Raw genomic sequence first — 20,145 nt, forward strand, 5'->3', positions numbered from 1 at the left:
TGCTTTATTGACTACACAAAGGCTTTGCATTGTGTGGATCAAGACAACATTGCGACAACTGTCTGCGGCGCCCGAAAAACTTGCTCGTGCGCGGGGACCCGGGCCTGGCGGTCTCACACCAGCCTGGCCCCTTGGCCATCCGAGCGGGCCGGGGCGTGCTCGGGGTCTCCCGCGGCTCTAGCACCGATGGTCGAGCCCCAGAAGTCGCCCGGAAATGGGATCCTGCGTGAAACGCTGATGGTCCCGCAGGGGAAGGTCATGAACCCCGGCTCCTTACCGCCCCCCGATTCTGAAGATCTCTTCCAGGATCTAAGTCACTTCCAGGAGACGTGGATCTCGAAAGCTCAGGTCCCAACAGTGATGAGCAGTTTATTCCTGCTTTCCATTCAGAAAACTTAGCTTTCCACAGCCCCACCACCAGGATCAAGAAGGAACCCCAGATTCCCCGCACAGACCCGGCCCTGTCCTGCAGCAGGAAACCGCCACTCACCTACCACCATGGCGAGCAGTGCCTTTACTCCAGTGCCTATCATCCCTCCAGACAAATCGCTATCAAGTCCCCCGCCCCTGGTGACCCAGGACAGTCGCTCCTGCAGCTCTTTCCCGGGACAGAACAACAGAGTTTCTTAAGGTCCTCTGGTACTTCTCAGCCCCACCCTGCTGGTCATGGGTACCTTGGGGAGCACAGCTCCGTCTTCCAGCAGCCCTCGGACATTTGTCACTCCTTCACATCCTCTCAGGGAGGGGGCCGGGAGCCTCTCCCAACCCCCTACCAACACCAGCTATCAGAGCCCTGTGTGCTCTACCCCCAGCAGAGCTTCAAACAGGAATACCATGACCCCCTGTATGAGCAGGCGTGTCAACCACCAGTGGGCCCGGGTGGGGTCAGTGGGCACAGGTACCCAGGGGCGGGGGTCGTGATCAAACAGGAACAGATGGGTTTCACCTATGACACAGATGTCCCTGGGTGTGCTTCAGTGTACCTTCACACAGAGGGTTTCTCTGGGCACTCCCCAGGTGATGGGGCCATGGGCTATGGCTATGAAAAACCTCTGCGACCATTCCCAGATGATGTCTGTGTCGTCCCTGAGAAATTTGAAGGAGACATCAAGCAGGAAGGGATTGGGACATTCCCAGAGGGGCGCCGTACCAGCGCTGGGGAGCCTTGCAGCCATGGCAGTTTCTGGTGGCCCTGCTGGATGACCCAACGAATGCCCACTTCAAACTAATGGAATTCAAACTAATTGAGCCTGAGGAGGTCGCCAGGCTCTGGGACATCCAGAAGAACTGACCGGCCATGAATTATAAGCTGAGTCACTCACTCCGATATTATTATGAGAAAGGCATCATGCAGAAGGTGGCCGGTGAGCGTTATGTGTACAAGTTTGTATGTGAGCCCGAAGCCCTCTTCTCTCTGGCCTTCTTGGACAATCAGCGTCCAGCTCTCAAGGCCGAGTTTGACCGGCCAGTCAGTGAGGAGGACACACTTGTCACACTTGAACGAGAGTCCCGCTTACCTCCCTGAGCTGACTGGCCTTGCCCAGCCCTTTGGCTCCAAGGGCGGCTACTCTTATTAGCCCCAGTGGCTGCTGCCCTGTGTACATATATAAGAATTTGGTGTTGAGGAAACCCTGACTCAGACCCACAGATGTCTCTGGGGCAGATCCCTACTGTCCCATGGGCTGCCCTGGCCCACACTCTTGAGCTGCTCACCAGTCATGGGAGGGCAAAGTGTGGATGAAGACCATGTCTAAAAAAAGCAAGTCTCAAAAGTTCCCCTGGGGGTTTCGCCTCTGTCCTCAAGGCGATGAGGTCTGCCTGGTCCAACTGAGAGGCCCAACCCCATTCTCCTTCACCAGAAAGAACAAGAGCTTTTTCCTATTCTGAGATGTAGAGGCACCTGCCTCCTCAGTTTATCCTGACCAGGGAGTGATGCATTGAGCCCCCCAATTTTTCATCATGGGGAGACTCCTGGGCCCTGCAATCCACCCCAAGCTATGGCCCTGCAGGGTCCCGGTTGTCAGTTCTTGGTGCTGCATCCCAGAGGCAGGGGAAGCTGGAGAAAGGAACTTGGGATGCTGGGGTGCTCCGAGGAGGGCCTCCAAGGAGCCTCAACCTAGACTCTTAGGCTCCGGCCTGGAATTCCACCTCCCCATCTGCCAGACCCTAATAAAGGCCCCTGCTTCTCCTTTCAAAAAAAAAAGAAAAAAGAAAAGACAACATTGCGAATTATGAGTATTCTGGAACACTTAATTGTGCTCATGAAGAATCTGTACATGGACCAAGAGGTAGTTGTTCGAACAGAACATGGAACACCTAATGGTCTAAAATTAAGAAAGGTGTGCAGCAAGGTTGTGTTCTTTCACCATACTTATTCAACCTATATGCTGAGCAAATAATCTGAGAAGCTGGGTCCTATGAAGAAAAATGTGGCATCAGGATTGGAGGAAGATTCATTAACAATCAGCGATATGCAGATGATAACAACTTTGCTTGCTGAAAATGAAGAGGACTTAAAACATTTACTGATGAAGATCAAAGAGCACAGCCTTCAGTAGGGATTACATCTCAATGTAAAGAAAACGAAAATCCTCACCACTGGACCAATGGAGAAAATATTGAAGTTGTCATTCTTCTTGGCTCAACTATCAACACTCAAGGAAGCAGCAGTCAAGAAATCAAACAGCGTATTGCATTTGGTAAATCTGCTACACAAGACCGTTTCAAAGTGTTGAAGAGCAAAGATGTCAGCGCGTGACCCAAGCCATGGTATTTTCAATAACCTCATATGCATGCGAAAGCTGGGCAGTGAATAAGGAAGACCATAGAAGAATTGATACCTTTGAATTATGGTGTTGGAGAAGAATATTGAAAGTGCTATGAGCTGCCAGAAGAACCAGTAGATCCGTTTTGGAAGAAGTGCAGCCAGGGTGCTCCTTGGAGGCCGTGATAGCCAAACTTCGTTTCTCATAGTTTGGACATATTGTCAGGAAGGACCAGTCTCTGGAGAAGAATATCATGTTTGGTAAGGTGGCGGGTCAAAGAAAAAGAGGAAGACCCCCAGCAAGATGGATTGGCAAAGTGGCAGTATCGATGGGCTCAGGTGTGGCAACAATTGTGAGGTTGGCCCAGGACTGGGCAGTGTTTCATTCTGGTGTACATAGGGTTGCTATGAGTTGTTACTGACTTGATGGCACCTAACAACAACAAAATTATGCTTGAGTCCTATTGTGATGCTGTAGGATAAGCACTAGACTGCTAACCACAGGGTTGATGGTTCAGACCTGTCAGCTGAATGTCTGAAACCCTATACAGGGTTCCTATGAGTTCGCACTGACTCGGCAGCACTTAACAACGTTATGCTTAAGGGAGTCCTAGTGTGGCACTGTACAAGAAACACTGGACTGCTAACCGCAAGGTTGGCACTCAAAACCCACCAGCCACTCCTCAGAAACTCTACACTGTAGCAATTGACTTGATGGCACTTAAAAATGAAAACAACTATGCTTGCATAGTTTGAAGTGGAGTTTCTTTCCTTCTGTTTTTTCCCACAGAATCAATATATTTCCTGACTTTCGTGTAGAACCTGAGGAGCCCTGTGGTTCTGTAGGACTGCTAACTGCAAGGTCAGCAGATTAAACTCACCAGCTGTTCCTTGGGAAAAAGATGAGGCTTTTTGCTCTTGTAAAGATTTGCATTCTTTGCAAATCCCGTACAGGGTTGCTATGCCTTGGAATTGACTCGATGGCAGTGTATTTTGGGGAAGGGGGGGGATGGGTGCGGTGGGAGTGGAAGGTCGTTTGAAATAAAGGAGGGAACCTAGCATTTCAAATATTACTAATACAGACTTTCAACTATTCTCCTTGTTTTAAGTCTTTTGCTTTTATCCACTGACCTCTTAAACATGCTCATTTACCTGTTCCTTGTAGCGACTGATCCATTTACAGCATGAACTGTTTTGCATTGGATCCTTCTCCCCACACACTTAGTATTCAGTTTTCTTTGCTCTGTGGTCCACTAACTTTTACTTTGTTTCTTTCAGACATATACTGGCATGCTTTTTCTGCTGTTGTCTTCTTTTCTTAGTTTTCTTTTAATGTATTTTTTTTCCTGTAACTCCCATTTTAGAGAGGTTTCATATTGAAGTGGATGCTTCATTTAACACATTCATCAAAAAATCCCCCATATTCTCACAATGTTGTAGTGTAGCTGTGAATTCTCTTGAACCAACAATTCAAGTATATCAAGAAAAGGGCTGCTTTCAGTGACTAGCCTAGTGATCTGAAAGAGTGAGTGCCTTAAATAGAAAGTCATGGTCAAGGTTAGGCAGCATTTGACTTCAACCAGCAATCCATTCCAGTAAATGGTGAAAGATGAAGATCCTTAGTGCATCTACTTGTAGAAAAATTGCTGGACCCAAATGTGTTTTGGTGCTAGTTATTTAAAGTACTAGTTATTTAAAAATTAGCAAGAAGTTAATTCTGTTCTGTTATATTAATTGTGGTGAATGGATTGAAGTCGAGTAAAAGCTAGAAGATATTGTTGTTGTTAAAGTGCTATTGAGTCTGTTCTGACTCATAGCAACCCTGTATAGGGCTTCTGGGAAGTGCCTGGTAGATTTGAACCGCAGATCTTTTGATTCAAACTGACCTTACTGTCTAGTGCTTATCCTACAGTGCCACTTAATACTATTAAAAAAAAGAAAATGTTTTGTATCCTTGAAAAATATCTAAGAATAGTGATATTGATTTTATATTAAAATGATGATTCTGTTTAGGGAAAAGTCCAAAGAAAGCAATTTAGAAAAAAAATTGTCTAGCATTTGGTTTAATAGTATACAAGTCTTTTTATAGGAATAAGAAAAATTCTTATACAGTAAGTCGTTGGTTTATTCAGAAAATAAAACTTAAGATTTTTGTGTGTGTGTTTTTAAAGAAAAACATACATCCTCACAACTGGACCAATGAGTAATATGATAAATGGAGAAAAGATTGAAGTTTTCAAATACTTCATTTTTGTTGGATCCAGCGTAGTGGTTCCGAATTGGGCTGCAATCCGCAAGGTTTGTTCTGTGAGAGAAAGATGAGGCTTTCTGTTCCCGTAAAGATTTACAGCCTTGGAAACCCTGTACAGGGTTGTAGTGAATTGGAACCAACTCCACGGCACATAATTAACCAACCAATAGTCAAGAGATAGACAACATAATTGCACTAGGCAAATCTGCTACAACAGGATGTCTTTAAAGTGTTGAGAACAAAGATACCAGTTTGAAGACTAAAGTGTGACTGACCCAATCTATAGTATTTTTAGTAGCCTCATCTACATGTGAAAGTTGGACACTGAGTAAGGAAGACGTCAGAAAAATTGATGCATTCAAGTTATGTTGTTGGAGAACAATATTAAAAATACCATGGACTGCAGAAGAACAAACTAATCACATTGGGGGAAGAATAGTCAGAATGCTACTTAGAAACCAGGACGGCCTGATTTTCTCTCTCATACTTTGGAAATGTTACAAGGAATAAGTAGTCTTTAGTAGACTTTAGAAAAGGAGCCCTGGTGTGGTGCTGTGGGTTAATGCACCAGATTGCAAAGCTGTTTGAACTGCAAGGTCGGCAGTTCAAGCTTACCACCTGCCCCTAGGAAACCCTATAAAGGTCGCTATGGGTTGAAGCCGATTAGATGGTACTTAACAACAACAGAGAAGGACGTCAGGTATGTTAAAGGGGAGGGTCAGAATAAAATCGGAAAACCCCCAACTGGATGGAGTGACACACTGACAGCAACAGTGGGCTCAAACTTAACAACAATTGTAAGGATGGTGCAGGACCTAGCCATATTTTGTTCTGTTGTACATAGGGTCCTACAGTGCCACACCAGGACTCCTGTAAGAGTATATTGTTGTTGTTGTTAAGTGCTGTTGATTTGAGTTGGTTCTGACTGATAGTGGCCTTGTATAGGGTTTCTGAGGAGTGACTGGTGGATTTGAACTACCAACCTTGTGGTTAGCAGTTCAGTGCTTATAGTGCAACACCAGGACTTTTGTAAGAGAATATCAATGGTTATTCATGTAGTATAGTATATTTCACTTGTGGCAATAACTGATCTGATTAATTCTTAATCTTTCAAATGCCATATTCAATTTTACTTTTAACATGGGTTTGCTTTTGTTGTTGTTGCTGTTACAATTAGGTTTCTAAATAAGAATTTTCATGCCACTAACAATCAGTTACTATGAAATAAAAACAATTGTGCATCGTGTATTACAAAATTGAGTCAATAGTAAATATCTTGAAAGTATTTTTGTTTTGTTTTTAAAAAAATTATTAAAATATATTCACCTGCTATATTGGAGATAGTAAAACATATATTGTTTCTTTATCCAGTCTAGAGTATTTATTCCCATGAAATAGTGATATAACTTTTTTTCAGTATATTGATTTTATCATTGTTAGTCAGCTTGATTTTATGTCTTTGGTATTATAATCAGTTTGCACGTAAATTTCAAGTTAGCTTTGGTGAACTTGCATTCTAGTGAAATATTAATGTTTTTATTAAATTTTTACTACTGCCAGGTATATTGGATATTATGGATAGATTGTAAAATGAACATTGAAATTAGTCTATGCCTTGTCTTGAAGTACATGATGAATTAGAGTTGTTTTTCTTTGTTGCAAGGATGATGTTACCATGGTGAGAGCTTCTGTTTCCATGACATTTGCTTGCATATTTTGATAGGTCTTCAGTTGAAGAAGGGCTCTGTTTCCTGGCAGACTGGAGAGTTTCATTCTACATTCCTTTCTAAAACAGCTATAAGCATTTCCAAATTTTAGAAAGGAATATTTGAAAACACATGAATTGATTTTGTTCTTATTCCCAAAGTTCAGTGTTAACTTTGGCAGCCCATTCTATTGATAGAACAATTAATTTTTTTTTTAAGAACAGTAATCTGTAATGAGTACATATTTACACAAGGTATTTCCTTTGCTTCAAACCACTTTTGCCTAATTTTTTTCATTACTCCCATTCACCTTTCAATGGAGTCCTGGTGTGGCATTGTGGGCTAATGCATCAGACTGCAAAGTTGTTTGAACTGCAAGGTTGGTGGTTCAAGCTCACCAGCTGCTCCTTGGAAACCCTATACAGGGTCGCTATGAGTCGGAATTGACTGGACAGCACTTAACAACAGCAGCCTTTCAGTAGTCAAATAATATGTTGATTCCTTGGAGAAGCCCAATCTGACGAAGTGACTGTAAGTTGTGATTAACCTGTGATCATATAAATCTCTTTCGTCAAAGCTTTTAACACTGTGTTATAAATTTTAGTTATAAAAAATTATTTCTGTCACTAGACTGTAAGTACCATGAGGCCAGACACCTGGTCTGTCTCGTTCACAGTGATGTTTTTAGTGCCTGAAACATAGTAGGCCCTCAGGGGAGTAGTTATTAAAGACCCCTTGTCTGTCTCATTCATAATGATATTTATAGTGCATGTAGCAGGGAATAATTATTAAATACTGTGTTTTATAAGTACATGGGGGGGGCGGGGCTCAGGAAGTTAGTAGAAAATTTCCATTATCTTTTCATTTCATTTTTCCATGAACTATTTAAAGCCTTGCCCCGTTCTCTAGGAATTCTGAATGTCTTAGTTATTCAGATTCACTATAATTTCTGTGGTCTGTACTTACTCGTATTGTTCTTGCCTGAGTAACTCTCTGCTTAAATTCTCAGCAATTACTCAACTGATTAATTTTTGGGACACTTCAGATTTTTCGGGCTGTTAGATTCCCTCTTACATGCTGTCATGGCACTCTGAACTTCATATTTTATGAAACTTCTTACGATTTATTTATAATTATTTACTTGTCTGAAATTATTTTAATCTTTCTGATCTCTAGCACAGACATTGATACATAGTAATTGATCACTTGGTATTTGTTGGAGGGAAAACAAAACAATGAATGTATACTTTGGTTGTGACGGTGGTTGTGTGCCATGGGTTTCCGAGGTTGTAAATCTTCAGGGAAGAGACAGCCTCATTCTTTTCCCTAGAAGCTGTTGAGTTGATAAGATTCCAACTGCTGACCTTGTTGCTCAACGTGCAATCCACTATACTACCAGCACTCTTTCCATGCATACTTTGTTGTTGTTAAGTACCATCCAGTCAGTTCCTACTCATAATGACCCTGGTGAGTTTAGCCACCAATCTTTTTTTTTTTTTTTTCAATGTTTTATTGTGAATTATATGGTAGTTTACATGGGAGAACATTAGTTTTACATTCATCCTATCATTTAAATGCTATGGTTACAATCCCCTACATGCATCATCAACCATCCAAAGGGTATACACTACAAGCATGCCCCCCGGTCATCAGCACACAGCCCCTCTCCCTCTCTGTGTCTAAAGTCCCCAACAGCTTCATCTCTCCACGTCATCGTCTCTGACTCCATCTCAGGCATCACTGCTTCTCTGGGTAGGGTCCCGCTCTCCGCTCTTCTCCCTTGATAGTCCCAGGGACCTCCACTCTTAGGCTGAAAAGTTAATCACTCCCTTCCTTGCTAAAAAACATCTACCTTTACAATTCCAACCCTCACAAGCAGTCCAGATAACAATTATTCACTATTGTATCATAAGAGATCCACCCGGATTTCCTTTCATCAGCCCCGCCTAGACAGATTGTATACTACTCAGTGGAGATTCTACTTTCCTCCATGCCCTATGAATCTAGCTTCCCTCTTGAAAGCTTGTAAGCCAGTCACTTCTTGCCTTTGTAGCCCCCCCCCCTCCCATTTTGGGTAGCCAATGTCCAAGATGCCAGTCCCTGTCTACTCTGTGTATGGAGGGGGTGGGAATGATCCTTGCTGTAAGGATTTGTTCCCTCTTTTGAGCTACTGCATCCGTAGGTGTAGGTCAAGTTCATCAAATTGTTTCAGATTATGTTTTTTTCCTTCTTCTTTCTTCTTCTGGTTGAGCTCTGATCATCTAGTCATTGAAGCCAGGTCAAGTGGGTATTATCTGCAAGTGTGGGTGTTCTTATGCAGATGCTCTCTCTTCTTATCAGCTGGACACTTCACTGTCCACTCTAGTCCTCTGTGGCTGTGTCACTGACTCTGGGCCCAAGAGTCCCCAGGTCTTGCCACACTGCTGGCCAACCAGGTCTTCACCCGGGTTCACAGGAGTGTATTGAACATTGTAGGGCTTAGCTCGTTGCTTCATTGCTGTTTTTCCCTCACTTCCCCTTATCAGTGATGAGCGTAGTCACCAATCAGAGCATGTATTCCCATTGAGTCTTAGTCTTGGGAGGGGGTTTGCCCTGAGGGGACCCGACCACTTGCCTTGATGTTTCCTGAGCAAGCAACTTGCAGTCAGTCTGCCTCTATTGTTTCTGAGCCGCCAATCTTGTGTTTCAAACTGATCTTGTAGTCCTGTGCTTGTCCTATAGTGGCACACCAGAAGTCCGGTTATCACAATAATTTGTGTGAAGAATTGATGAATATGGAAGTGATAGAGATTAAATCAAAGGTGATTTAGAAGTTTTGAATCTGCCATGTTAGGAACTTCAGGTTAATCCAAAATCGAAATAATAAGAAGGAACTAGTTTTGTTAGTTACACTTTTTTTTTTTTTAAAATAATGTAGATGATTACATTTTTTATTTGAAAGTTAAAGCTGTCACCAGTGGATTATCAATGAGGAGATTTATATGTAGCATAGTTTGTTTGGAAATGAGAATGTAGATTTGTTGGGGAAAAAAGTAAGATTCGAGGTAGAGATTTGTAAATGATTTTCATCGTGGATATAAAGTTTACCAAACCAATACCAATTGCCACTGAGTTGATTCTAGCTCATAGTGACCCTGTTTGGTTCTGAGATTGTAAATCTTAACAGGAGCAAACAGCCCCATGTTTCTCCTGAGTTGCTATTGGTTAGTGGTTTAGTGCTTTATCTACAGTGCCACCAGAGCTTCTTTTATATAGATTATATATAGTGAGTAACAGTAAAAAGAAGGCAGAAAATAGAAGTTTAAGGAATGTGGATTCAGAATTGAGTCAATAGTTAACATTTACTCTACTCCAAATGGACTTGAATTAAAAAATATATATATATATTGTTGATAAGATGCAACAGTTTCTACATATGCAGTTCAGGAAATCACTGCCCTATAAACTTCCTTTCCAATTTTTCCAGTTGCTGTTGTCACTTGAATCCCATATGTCAATACCATACCCTCTGCCGTTAAGTTGTTTCCAACTCATAGGGACCCAATGTAGGATTTCCGAGGCTATAAATCTTTACAGGAGTAGAAAGCTTCATCAACTGGTGGATTTGAACTGTTGATCTAGCTGTTAGCAGGCCACTGCATTACCCACTGTGCCACCAGGGCTTAAATAGATCTTAAAACAGCATGATAAATGAGACAGATATTTTTTACTAGTTAAGCTAAACTGAGGAGCCCTGGGTAGCATAGTGTATTTTGAGCTGGGCTGCTAGTCGCAAGGTGAGTAGAAAGATGGAGACTTTCTGTTCTCATACAGATTTCTAGCCTAAAAAACCCTAGAAAGGGTTGCTGTGAGTTGGAACTGACTCAGTGGTGCACAGCCACCACCACCACCAAGCTAACTATTATTTGATTTTAAGAGGACTTTAGAGATCTTTTTGTAAGGCTTAAGTTTTAAAGATTATTTTAGGACAATAGTTTCAGGGTTTTTAAACCTTTGATAAATGTTCAGTGTTAATATTTTTCTGTTGATTTTTTTTTTAATGATACAGAATAACTGTAGTAATATTAATTTTTACACTCCACGTCCTTTTGTGATGTGTATGGGTATGTATTTATGTTTTTTTTTTTTCCTTTTTTTTTGCTCTCTGTCATTTTTTTTCAATGTGTGTTTACATAATTTTATGCAGTGTAAAATTATTTTTGTTAATAAATTTTGAGAACTTCTTTGCTTCCTAGAGTTAATTGGGGACCCTTGGAATTATTTAAAAATCATATATAATAAATCACTGATTTCTACAGGGAAATCAATTTGTTCTGCAAAACTGAAATTTTGAAAGGAGGCCAAAATGACTCTTCTTTATTTTAAAATAAATTACCATTGCTACTTTCCATCTGAGAAGATAAGCTGGGTTATTATAACAATACTAAAAGTATAGAAAATTATTTTGTTGATACAGTACAGCACAAATTAAGAAAAAGGAAGTTAAAGTGGTACAAAGTAAGAAATGTTTGGATAGCTATCAGTTGTTGTTGTTGTTGTTCTTAAGTGCCGTTGAGTCGACTCTGACCCACAGCGACCCTGTATAGGATTTCCGAGGAGCAGCTGGCGAACTTGAACCGCCAACCTTGGAGTTCAAATGGCTTTGCAGTCTGGCGCATGAACCTACAGCGCCACACCAATTTTATTTAGAGCTGTATCCACCAGAGACGCAGACTACCTTTGAATATTAGCCTCTACAAACCTTATGAATAGCAGAGGGACATTGTGAGATACAGTGCCATATGTATCCACTACGTAACCACTACGCTACCAGAGTTCCTTATATTTATGGGGTGCATAAATATATATACATTCCACTCTTCCTCCCTTACCCATTCAGCCTGTGTCTCAATCCATGTATTTACGCATAGAGAACTGTTGTTGCAAGGTTGATTATATATCACTATTTACTTCTACCCCCTTTAGCCCATGTGTTTTCACTTCTACCCCCTTTAACCCATGTGTTTTACTTCTACCCCCTTTAGCCATGTGTTTTCACCTATCTTTATTCTTCTTCTGCTACCCTCCTTGTTCTTGTATATTGCCTTCCCCATCAGTTGAGTCAGTATCGACTCAATGGCACCTAACAACAACAACAACTAATCAGCTGAGTTAACATGTGTCTGCCCTCTAGTAGTGAATTACTCTTCCCTCCTTCCCATCCCTGGTAACATCCAAGAATGTTTCTTTTAGTATGGAAACCTTTTCTTAAGGTCTGACAATAATAGTCTCATACAATATTTGTGTATCTTACGTTAAATCGGTAATTGTCTTCAGAGATAATCTATTTCCATTTTTTAATTTGACATCTCATCTGATAAAATCAGATTTATTTCTATAGAAATAAGAATTGTATATGTCAGTTAAATATAGCTTTTATAATTATTTTAATCTAGATACATACTAGTGAATTTAATGAAATTTAAATGCATTACTTTTTTAATTATACATTGGCATATGTAGCTTGAAAGGATGTTTTTACTTTCTTGTTTATAGTTCAGCAAGGTTCTGTATTTAAATTAGATGATTCATAAATATTTATATTTACAATGTTTATTAAAATTCCTATATTGTATATCTTTGTAGTTATTTTGTAGATCCTGAATATATGATTTCTTTTGACACAGTGATTTATACACATAATCTTTTGTGGATTTTGCTATCTTTGATTGTTTAATAATCTCAATTATTTTATTTTTAAAATTAAATATACCCAAGACTTTATTTATAGTAAGTTTTAAAATCCTGTATTTTAATTATCTTTATCCATTGTCAGGTACTAATTGATCATTTTCCTAGGTGTTTTTAAAGAAAAAAATTAGATGTGATTTTTGCTGAGGCAGAATTTATGTTCTTACAAGTATTGTTTAATAACGTTCATTGAGTTTTGCTTTCTGCATATTCTCATACTCATAGTCACTTAAGTAAAGAAGAAAAGTAAATGATGGTATGTCTGTTGTTGTTAAGTGCCATCGAGTCGGTTCCGACCCATAGCGACCCTGAACAGGGTTTCTGAGGCTGTAAATCTTTACGGGAGCAGAAAGCCTCATCTTTCTCCTGCGGTGCAGCTGGTAGTTTCGAACTGCTGACCTTGTGGTTCGCAGCCCGATTCGTAACCACTATGCTATGTGTGAAATTACCTTCGCAGGGGCTTTGAATGGGCTAGGGGTAAGATGGTGTCTATAAAAGCAAAACCAGTAAAGCTTATTTATATAGTTATATAAAAAGAAATTTATATCAAGGAAATGGCTCTCCAACAGTTGTAGAGGTGGGCAAGTCCCAAGCCCAGTGGCCAGATGAGCCAAGATGGGCAGGTCAGAAGACAGGCAGACAGGTCAAGCATTTCAGATGGCAGACTGCTGAAAACTCTAAGGAATGGCAAGCAATAGAACCTGGCCACTGGCTCTCAAAGAACCAGAGGTCATAAGATAAGCCAGGTGCATGATCCAGACTCAGCGGAAAGCAAACAAGGTTACCAAAGTATCCAATATAATCTTCATATAATCTAGCTTCTTGGATTATTTGCTCAGCATACAGATTGAATGTTGTTGTTGTTGTTGTTAAGTGCCGTCGAGTCGGTTCCGACCCATAGCGACCCTGTACAGGGTTTCCGAGGGTGTAAATCCTTACGGGAGTAGAAAGCCTCATCTTTCTCCCGCGGAGTGGCTGGTAGTTTCGAACCGCTGACCTTTAGGTTCGCAGCCCGATTCGTAACCACTACGCTACCAGAGCTCCCTACAGATTGAATAAGTATGGTGAAAGAATACAACCGTGGAGCACACCTTCTCTAAATTTTAAGCCATTCATTATTCCCTTTTTCTGTTTGAACAACTGCCTCTTGTTCTATGTACAGGTTTCTCATGACCACTATTAAGCATTCCGAAATACTCATTATCCACAGTTGCCCATAGCTTGTTATGATCCACACAATCGAAAGCCTTTGCATAGTCAATAAAGCACAGATAAATATCTTTCTGTATTCTTTGCTCTCAGCCAAAATCCATCTCATGTCAACAATAATATCCCTCGCTCCACGTGCTCTTCTGAATCTGGCTTGAACCTCTGGAAGTTCTGTGTCAGTGTAGGGTTGCAGCTGTCTTTGCATTATTTTTAGTAAAAATTTACTTGCATGGGATATCAGTGATATTATCTGATGATTTCTTCATTCCATTGGGTCACCTCTCTATGGAATGCGCACAAAACAGATCTCTTCCAGTCAGTTAGCCAGGTAGTTGTCATCCAAGTTTCATGGCGGAGATGAATGAGTCTGCATCAGTTTGTTGAAAGGTTTCAATTTGTATTCCATCAATTCCGGGAGCCTTGTTGTTTACTAATGACTTCAGTGCACCTTGGACTTCTTCCTTCAGGATCATTGGCTCTTGATCCTATACTACATCTTGAAATGGTTGAACATTGACCATTTCTTTTTGGTACAGTGACTCTGTGTATTTCTTCATCTTCTTTTGATGCCTTCTGCGTAATTCAGTATTTTGGCCATAGAATCCTTCAATACTACAATTGAGTTTTTTCTTAGTTCCCTCGACTTGAGAAATGCCAAGTGGATTCTTCTGTTTTGGTTTTCTAACTCCAGGTCTTTGCACATTTTGTTAAGAAATTTGACTTTGTCTTCTCAAGCTGACCTTTGAAATTTTCTGTTCAGCTCTGTACCTCCCTACTTCTGCTATTTGCTATAGCATCTCTATGCTGGAGAGCAAGCTTCAGAGTCTCTTCTGATATCCATGTTGGTCTTTTTCTTCTTTCTTGTCTTTTGCTTTCTTTCCTGTATGATATTCTTGATGTCATCCACAACTCTTCTGGTCTTCAGTCTTTAATGTCTAATGCATCAAATCTGTTCTTCAGATGATCTCTAAATTCCGATAAGATATATTCAAGGTCGTATTTTGGCTCTTGTGGACTTGTTTTCCTTTTCTTCAGCTTCAGCCTGAATTTGCAACTGAGCCATTGATGGTCGGTTCCACAGTCTGCCCCAGCCTTGTTTTGGCTGATTATATGGACCTTTTTTCCACCTTCTCTTTCCACAGATGCATTCAGTTTAATTTCTCTCTATTCCATCTGTTGAGGTCCCTATGAATTTGTAAGAATTTACATTCTTATAAGTATTATTTAATAATGTGCATTGGCTTTTGCATTCTGAATGTTCCCATACTTGTAGTCACTTAAGTAAAAAAGAAAAGTAAATGTCTTTTATGTTGTTTAAAAAAGATGGTGGCAATAAAAAATCATTGGTCTTGCAGAATTCTATCAGGCAGTCTCCAGCATGGTTTCTATCACCAAAGCCGTAGTTTCCAACTACTGATCCTTCCTCTTTGTTTCCAATCTTTGCATTCCAATTACCGGTAATTGTCAATGCATCTAGATTGTGTGTTTTGATCAATTTCAGACTGAAAAAGTTGATAGAATTCTTCAATTTCATCATCATTGGCTTTAATGGTTGGTACATAAATTTGAGTAATAGTGGTATTAACTGATCTTCCTTGTAGGCTTATGGATATCATCCTGTCACAGGCAGCGTTGTTCTTCATGACTGATCTTGATATGTTTCTTATTGATGATGAATGCTACAGCATTCCTCTTCAACATATCATTCCCAGAACAGCACATCATTTGATTGTCAGATTCAAAATGGACAATACCAGTCCATTTCAGTTTACTAATGCCTAAGACATAAATGGTTATATGTTCCATTTTGACAACTTCCAAGTTTTCTAGATTCATGCTTGGTACATTCCATGTTCTGATTATTAATGGATGCCTGCAGCTCTTTCTCTTCAATTTGAGTTGTGCCCCATCAGCACATGAAGGTTACAAGGGCTTTACTTCATTTGTATCATCACAGTCAACTCTACTTAAAGAGGCAGCTCTTTCCCAGTTGCATTTTGAATATATTCCAACTTGAGGAGCTCTTCTTCCAGCACTGTATCTGACAATATTCTGGTGCCCTTCATCATGTTTCTATATATAATAGTTAGTAATCTGGGGCTGACAATGTTCCATTGCGATTCATAAGGTGTTAAGTGACGTAAGTATTCAGAAGTATATTTGTATTTAGAAAATGCATATTAAAATTTGGAGGCATAGCCTCTAGAATCGCAAAAAATTAAACTGACCTTTCCCCAGTCTAAAGATAATAAGGAACAACTGGACATCTCATACATTCCTGGTGGGAATGATAAAGCCATTTTGGTAAACAGATTTATGAAGATAAACTGACAATTATATAATTTAGCCATTCGACCCCTGGGTATAAAATGAAGATTGAGGGGTAAAAAAGAGAAAAATGAAAATATATGGTTACACAACTAGTTCATGAATATTCAGAGCAGTATCATCCATGATAGCCAAGAAGTAGATACAACTTAGATAACTATTAGCTTGCCAATACATAAACATAACATAAATACCATGGAATCTTACCTAGCAATAAAAAGAAACAAAAATAAACTATATACACTAGCATAGATGCATCTCAGAAGTCTTATATTAAGAATATCTTGTGATTTCTAGTGAAAGTACACATAAAGTAATAGAAAGCAGATTAGTAGTTGACAGAAGGTTTGGGAAAAGAATTGGTTTCAAAGTGCCACAAGAGAGCTTTAGGGATGATTGAAGTATTCTATATTATGTTATTTGTGATAGTTATGTGACTATCCAGTTGTCAAAACTCATTGAATAAGACAGTTTAAATTGGCTACTTTTATTCATTGTAAATTTTACCTTGGTTAAAGCTGAGCCAGAAAACTTAAAAACAAATTTGGGTTTTTGAGCTTCCTTTGAGTCATCGGTAAGTTGGATAGATAACTATATTTATTCTTATTTGAAGTTTCACAAGGAAAAGTATGCATGTCTTTGGAACTATTTGGTGTAAGGAAAAGGACAAAGGCCATCAATAGAAGAATGGATAATAGTCTTAATCATTGGTTGGAGACAACAAAAATTATATTCCGAAAATAAATATTAATTTTGCTTAATATAAAATAGATACAATTGTTCAATAAATTGAATGTTTATATATATATATATTTAGCTATTAATTATTATTGTCATTTGAATTCACTTTAGAAATATAAACCAGGTCGATGTGATGATATTTTGAAATGGAAGCCTCCTAGTCTGAATTCTGTGGATTTCCGCCTAAAAATAACAAGAATGGGAGGAGAAGGGTAAGTGTACACTAATGCCTGTCCCCATTTTCACAGAAAATAATTGTTTGCATACCGTTGGCTTCACCGTTTACAGTGTACTTTATAGGTCCTGATATGGCAGTATAGAATAGCTCTAGACTACCAAGGTTGTTTGAACTGTAGGGCATTCAAAACCACCAGCTGCTCCTTAGAAACTCCATACAAGGTTGCTATGAGTCGGAACTGACTCCGTGACATTTAACATAGGAGCTTAACGTAACAACAACTTAGGAGCCCTGGTAGCGTAGTGATTAAGCACTGAGCTGCTAGCTAAAAGGCAGCAGTTCAAACCCACCAGTCGGTCTGTGAGTAAAATGTGGCAGTCTGCTTTTGTAAAGGTTGCAGCCTTGGGAAGCCTGTTGGGTATTTCTATTCTGTCCCTTAGTGTAACTCTGAGTCAGAATCAACTCATAGTAATGGGTTTGGTTTGTTTAATATATACTATCAGATTTTCATAGAGCACTTCTTGGATCTGTAACAGCTAACATTTTGTAGTAGCATGTAATCTTTTTAAATCTTAGTCTTTAAATTCTCCTTTTAAAAAAAATTTTTTTTAAAAAGCAACACAATTATTTTTAATATTAAAACAAAAGACTGTTAAATTATAAAAGTAAAAATTGATTTTACTTATAAATAAGCCTGGCTTGCGGGCTCAGGATCATAATCTCAGGGGACACCATGGTTAATTGGCATAACATAGTCCACAAAGACAACAATCTACATGCTACTTTGGTGAGTACTTTCTGGGATCTTAAAGGCTCAGAAGTGGCTGTCTAAGGTGTAGTTACTGGTCTCTCCATGTGTAAACAAAAGAAGTGACTGAGAAATGAAGAGCCTTGCAATCAGTTAGTCCAGTGGACTAATGGGATATGTCAACATCAATCTCCGTGATTCAAAGGCCAGGAGACCTAGAATGGTGCCTAGCTACCACTGTGAAAGGCTCTGAAAGGGATCACAGTAGAAGGTCCTAAATAGAGTGGTAGAATAGATGGAATATTGATGATCTTCTTTGTAAACTTTTCAATTCAGAATAAAAAGATTTATTTTAATCTGTCAAATGACTTATAAATATAAATTATGATCATTGGTATTGTAATTAAATTAATCGAAATAAGTATTTTTTTAATTCTGTAGAATACTACTTCATTTGTATTTGCAGAACAAAAATGTATACATATCTTTTAGAGTAAGAGTTTAATTTAATTTAAAATTTTCATAATTTACAGTAACTGTTTAAATGTAAATTTATTGGTTAATCTTTTAATTTAGATATAACTTTGTTTTAATTCAGTTTTAACAAACTTAAGACAATTTTTTAAATTTCAGATTCCTCTTTTTGTTTTTTAAAAATTTTTATTGTGAATTGAGTGAATGTTTACAGAGCAGATCATCAGTTTACAGTCAACAAACTATACTCTTTGCTTTACTACATGGTTGCAATTCCTTCAATGTGCCAACAGTTAACAGCATTTACCTCTGTTCACTTTAACTATTACATTCCTTCCTGTGTCTCCCACTACCTTCATCTTTCCTCTGCTAACCTCCTCTTGTTGTATATTGCCTGCCCTGTCACCCATGCTAACATGTGCCTTTAGCCTCTAGCCCATGAATAATTTTCCTTCCCGCCATCCTCCATAACCATCAAAATCAGTGTTTTTGAATTAATGGTGTTGTTTGTTGTTGTTGTTAAATGCTATAGATTTGGTTCTGACTCATAGAGACCATGTATAGACTTTCTGAGGAGTGGCTAGTAAGTTTGAACCACCTATCTTGTGGTTCAAACTGACCTTATGGTCAAGTAGACGAACATTAAAAGTACCATGAACTACCAGAAGAACCAGCAAATCTGTGTTGGGAGACATAAGCCAGATGCACCTCAGAGACCAGGATGGCTAGAGTTCATCTCTAATACTTTGGACATGTTATCAGGAAGGACCAGTCCTTGGAGAAGAATACCATGTTTTAACTTTTTTCTTGATAACATTGGTATTAACTGCATTTCTCCCATTTTTAGCATGGCAGTTCTGTGATATTTTTGCATTTCAAAAATTATTTTCTTTCTTTCCCTAAATTCATTACCAGATATGTAATTGTTATTATTTGGAAATAAGATACCAACTACTTCCCCGCCAAGATGTTCTATTCACTGACTCATATAAGATTTAAAAAATATTTTCAAATACATTCTCTTTCTCCAGGTGAAGTATTCAGAATGTTATTATTCTTACAGCTGTTGTAATTAAGTGCCATTGAGTCCACTCTTACTCATAGCAACCCTGTTTAGGGTTTCCAAAGAGTGACTGGTGGATTTGAACCACCGAGTTTGTGATTAGTAGTCTAGTGCTTATCCTATAGTGCCACACTAGGACTCGAAGATATTCTCTTTCTCAGATGAAGTTTTCAGAAACTTTTTGTTTTTACACCTACTTTCCTTCAAATGTTATTGGAACTTTTACGAGCATATTTCCCCACACCCCATCCTTACAGGGAGTGGGTTTATTTCCAGGCTGTTTTTAGAATCTCTCTGATAGCCATGAATGTTCCCTCCCAATTTATGTCTAACCATTGCCATCAAGTTGACTCTGACTCGTGGTGACCATATAGGACCGAATAGAATTATCCCCAGAGGTTTCCAAAGTTTTAACTGTTTATTGAAGCGGACTGCTCCATCTTTCTGCCTTGGAGCAATTGGTAGGTTAAAATAGCTGACATTGTGGTTAGCATCCAAACACTTAAACAGTGTGCCACCAGGGCTCCTTTTTTTTTTTTCCAGATTTAACAGTTTTTATATATTGCAAGATTCATTTTTTTTCCCCCTTTATTTTCTCTTGTTTTAATTAATTTACTCTTTGGTTGGTAATTTTTTAAGCATTTTTATCTGTTGGGGGTACATAGGCAACTCTGAATTCTCACATATTTGCTATCATCTTTCCTGAGATAGCATTCTTGAGGTGTAGTTCTGTTCTCTCTTTTGCATTTTCCATTGTCTTCTGATTCCAGTGTTGAAGATGAGAAATCCAATAGCAGTTTTAATCTTTTCCCATTTTTTGTGGATTACCTTGTTCTTTTTTTTTTGGTATTTTTGCCTGTTGGGTCTGAAATCTTTGCTGAAGTGTTCAAAATGGTGGTAGTACACAAGAGAAAGAAAGATACATGTTTGTTATTCCTGTGGATTATTTTTGT

At 39.1% G+C, this 20,145-nt stretch overlaps 1 protein-coding gene and 1 pseudogene across 1 annotated transcript in view; both read left to right on the forward strand.

Moving 5' to 3' along the window:
- RNGTT (RNA guanylyltransferase and 5'-phosphatase) overlaps window positions 1-20,145 on the forward strand; it is a 385,215-nt gene that overhangs the window by 216,971 nt on the left and 148,099 nt on the right. The window contains exon 13 of the mRNA XM_006870664.1: window positions 16,841-16,941. Coding sequence (XP_006870726.1) covers window positions 16,841-16,941 — 101 coding nt within the window. The remainder of the gene's footprint in view (window positions 1-16,840; window positions 16,942-20,145) is intronic.
- On the forward strand, window positions 205-1,577 carry LOC102822232 (annotated as a pseudogene).

The sequence above is a fragment of the Chrysochloris asiatica genome, unplaced genomic scaffold, assembly GCF_000296735.1.
Source record: "Chrysochloris asiatica unplaced genomic scaffold, ChrAsi1.0 scaffold00146, whole genome shotgun sequence".
NCBI lineage: Eukaryota > Metazoa > Chordata > Mammalia > Afrosoricida > Chrysochloridae > Chrysochloris > Chrysochloris asiatica.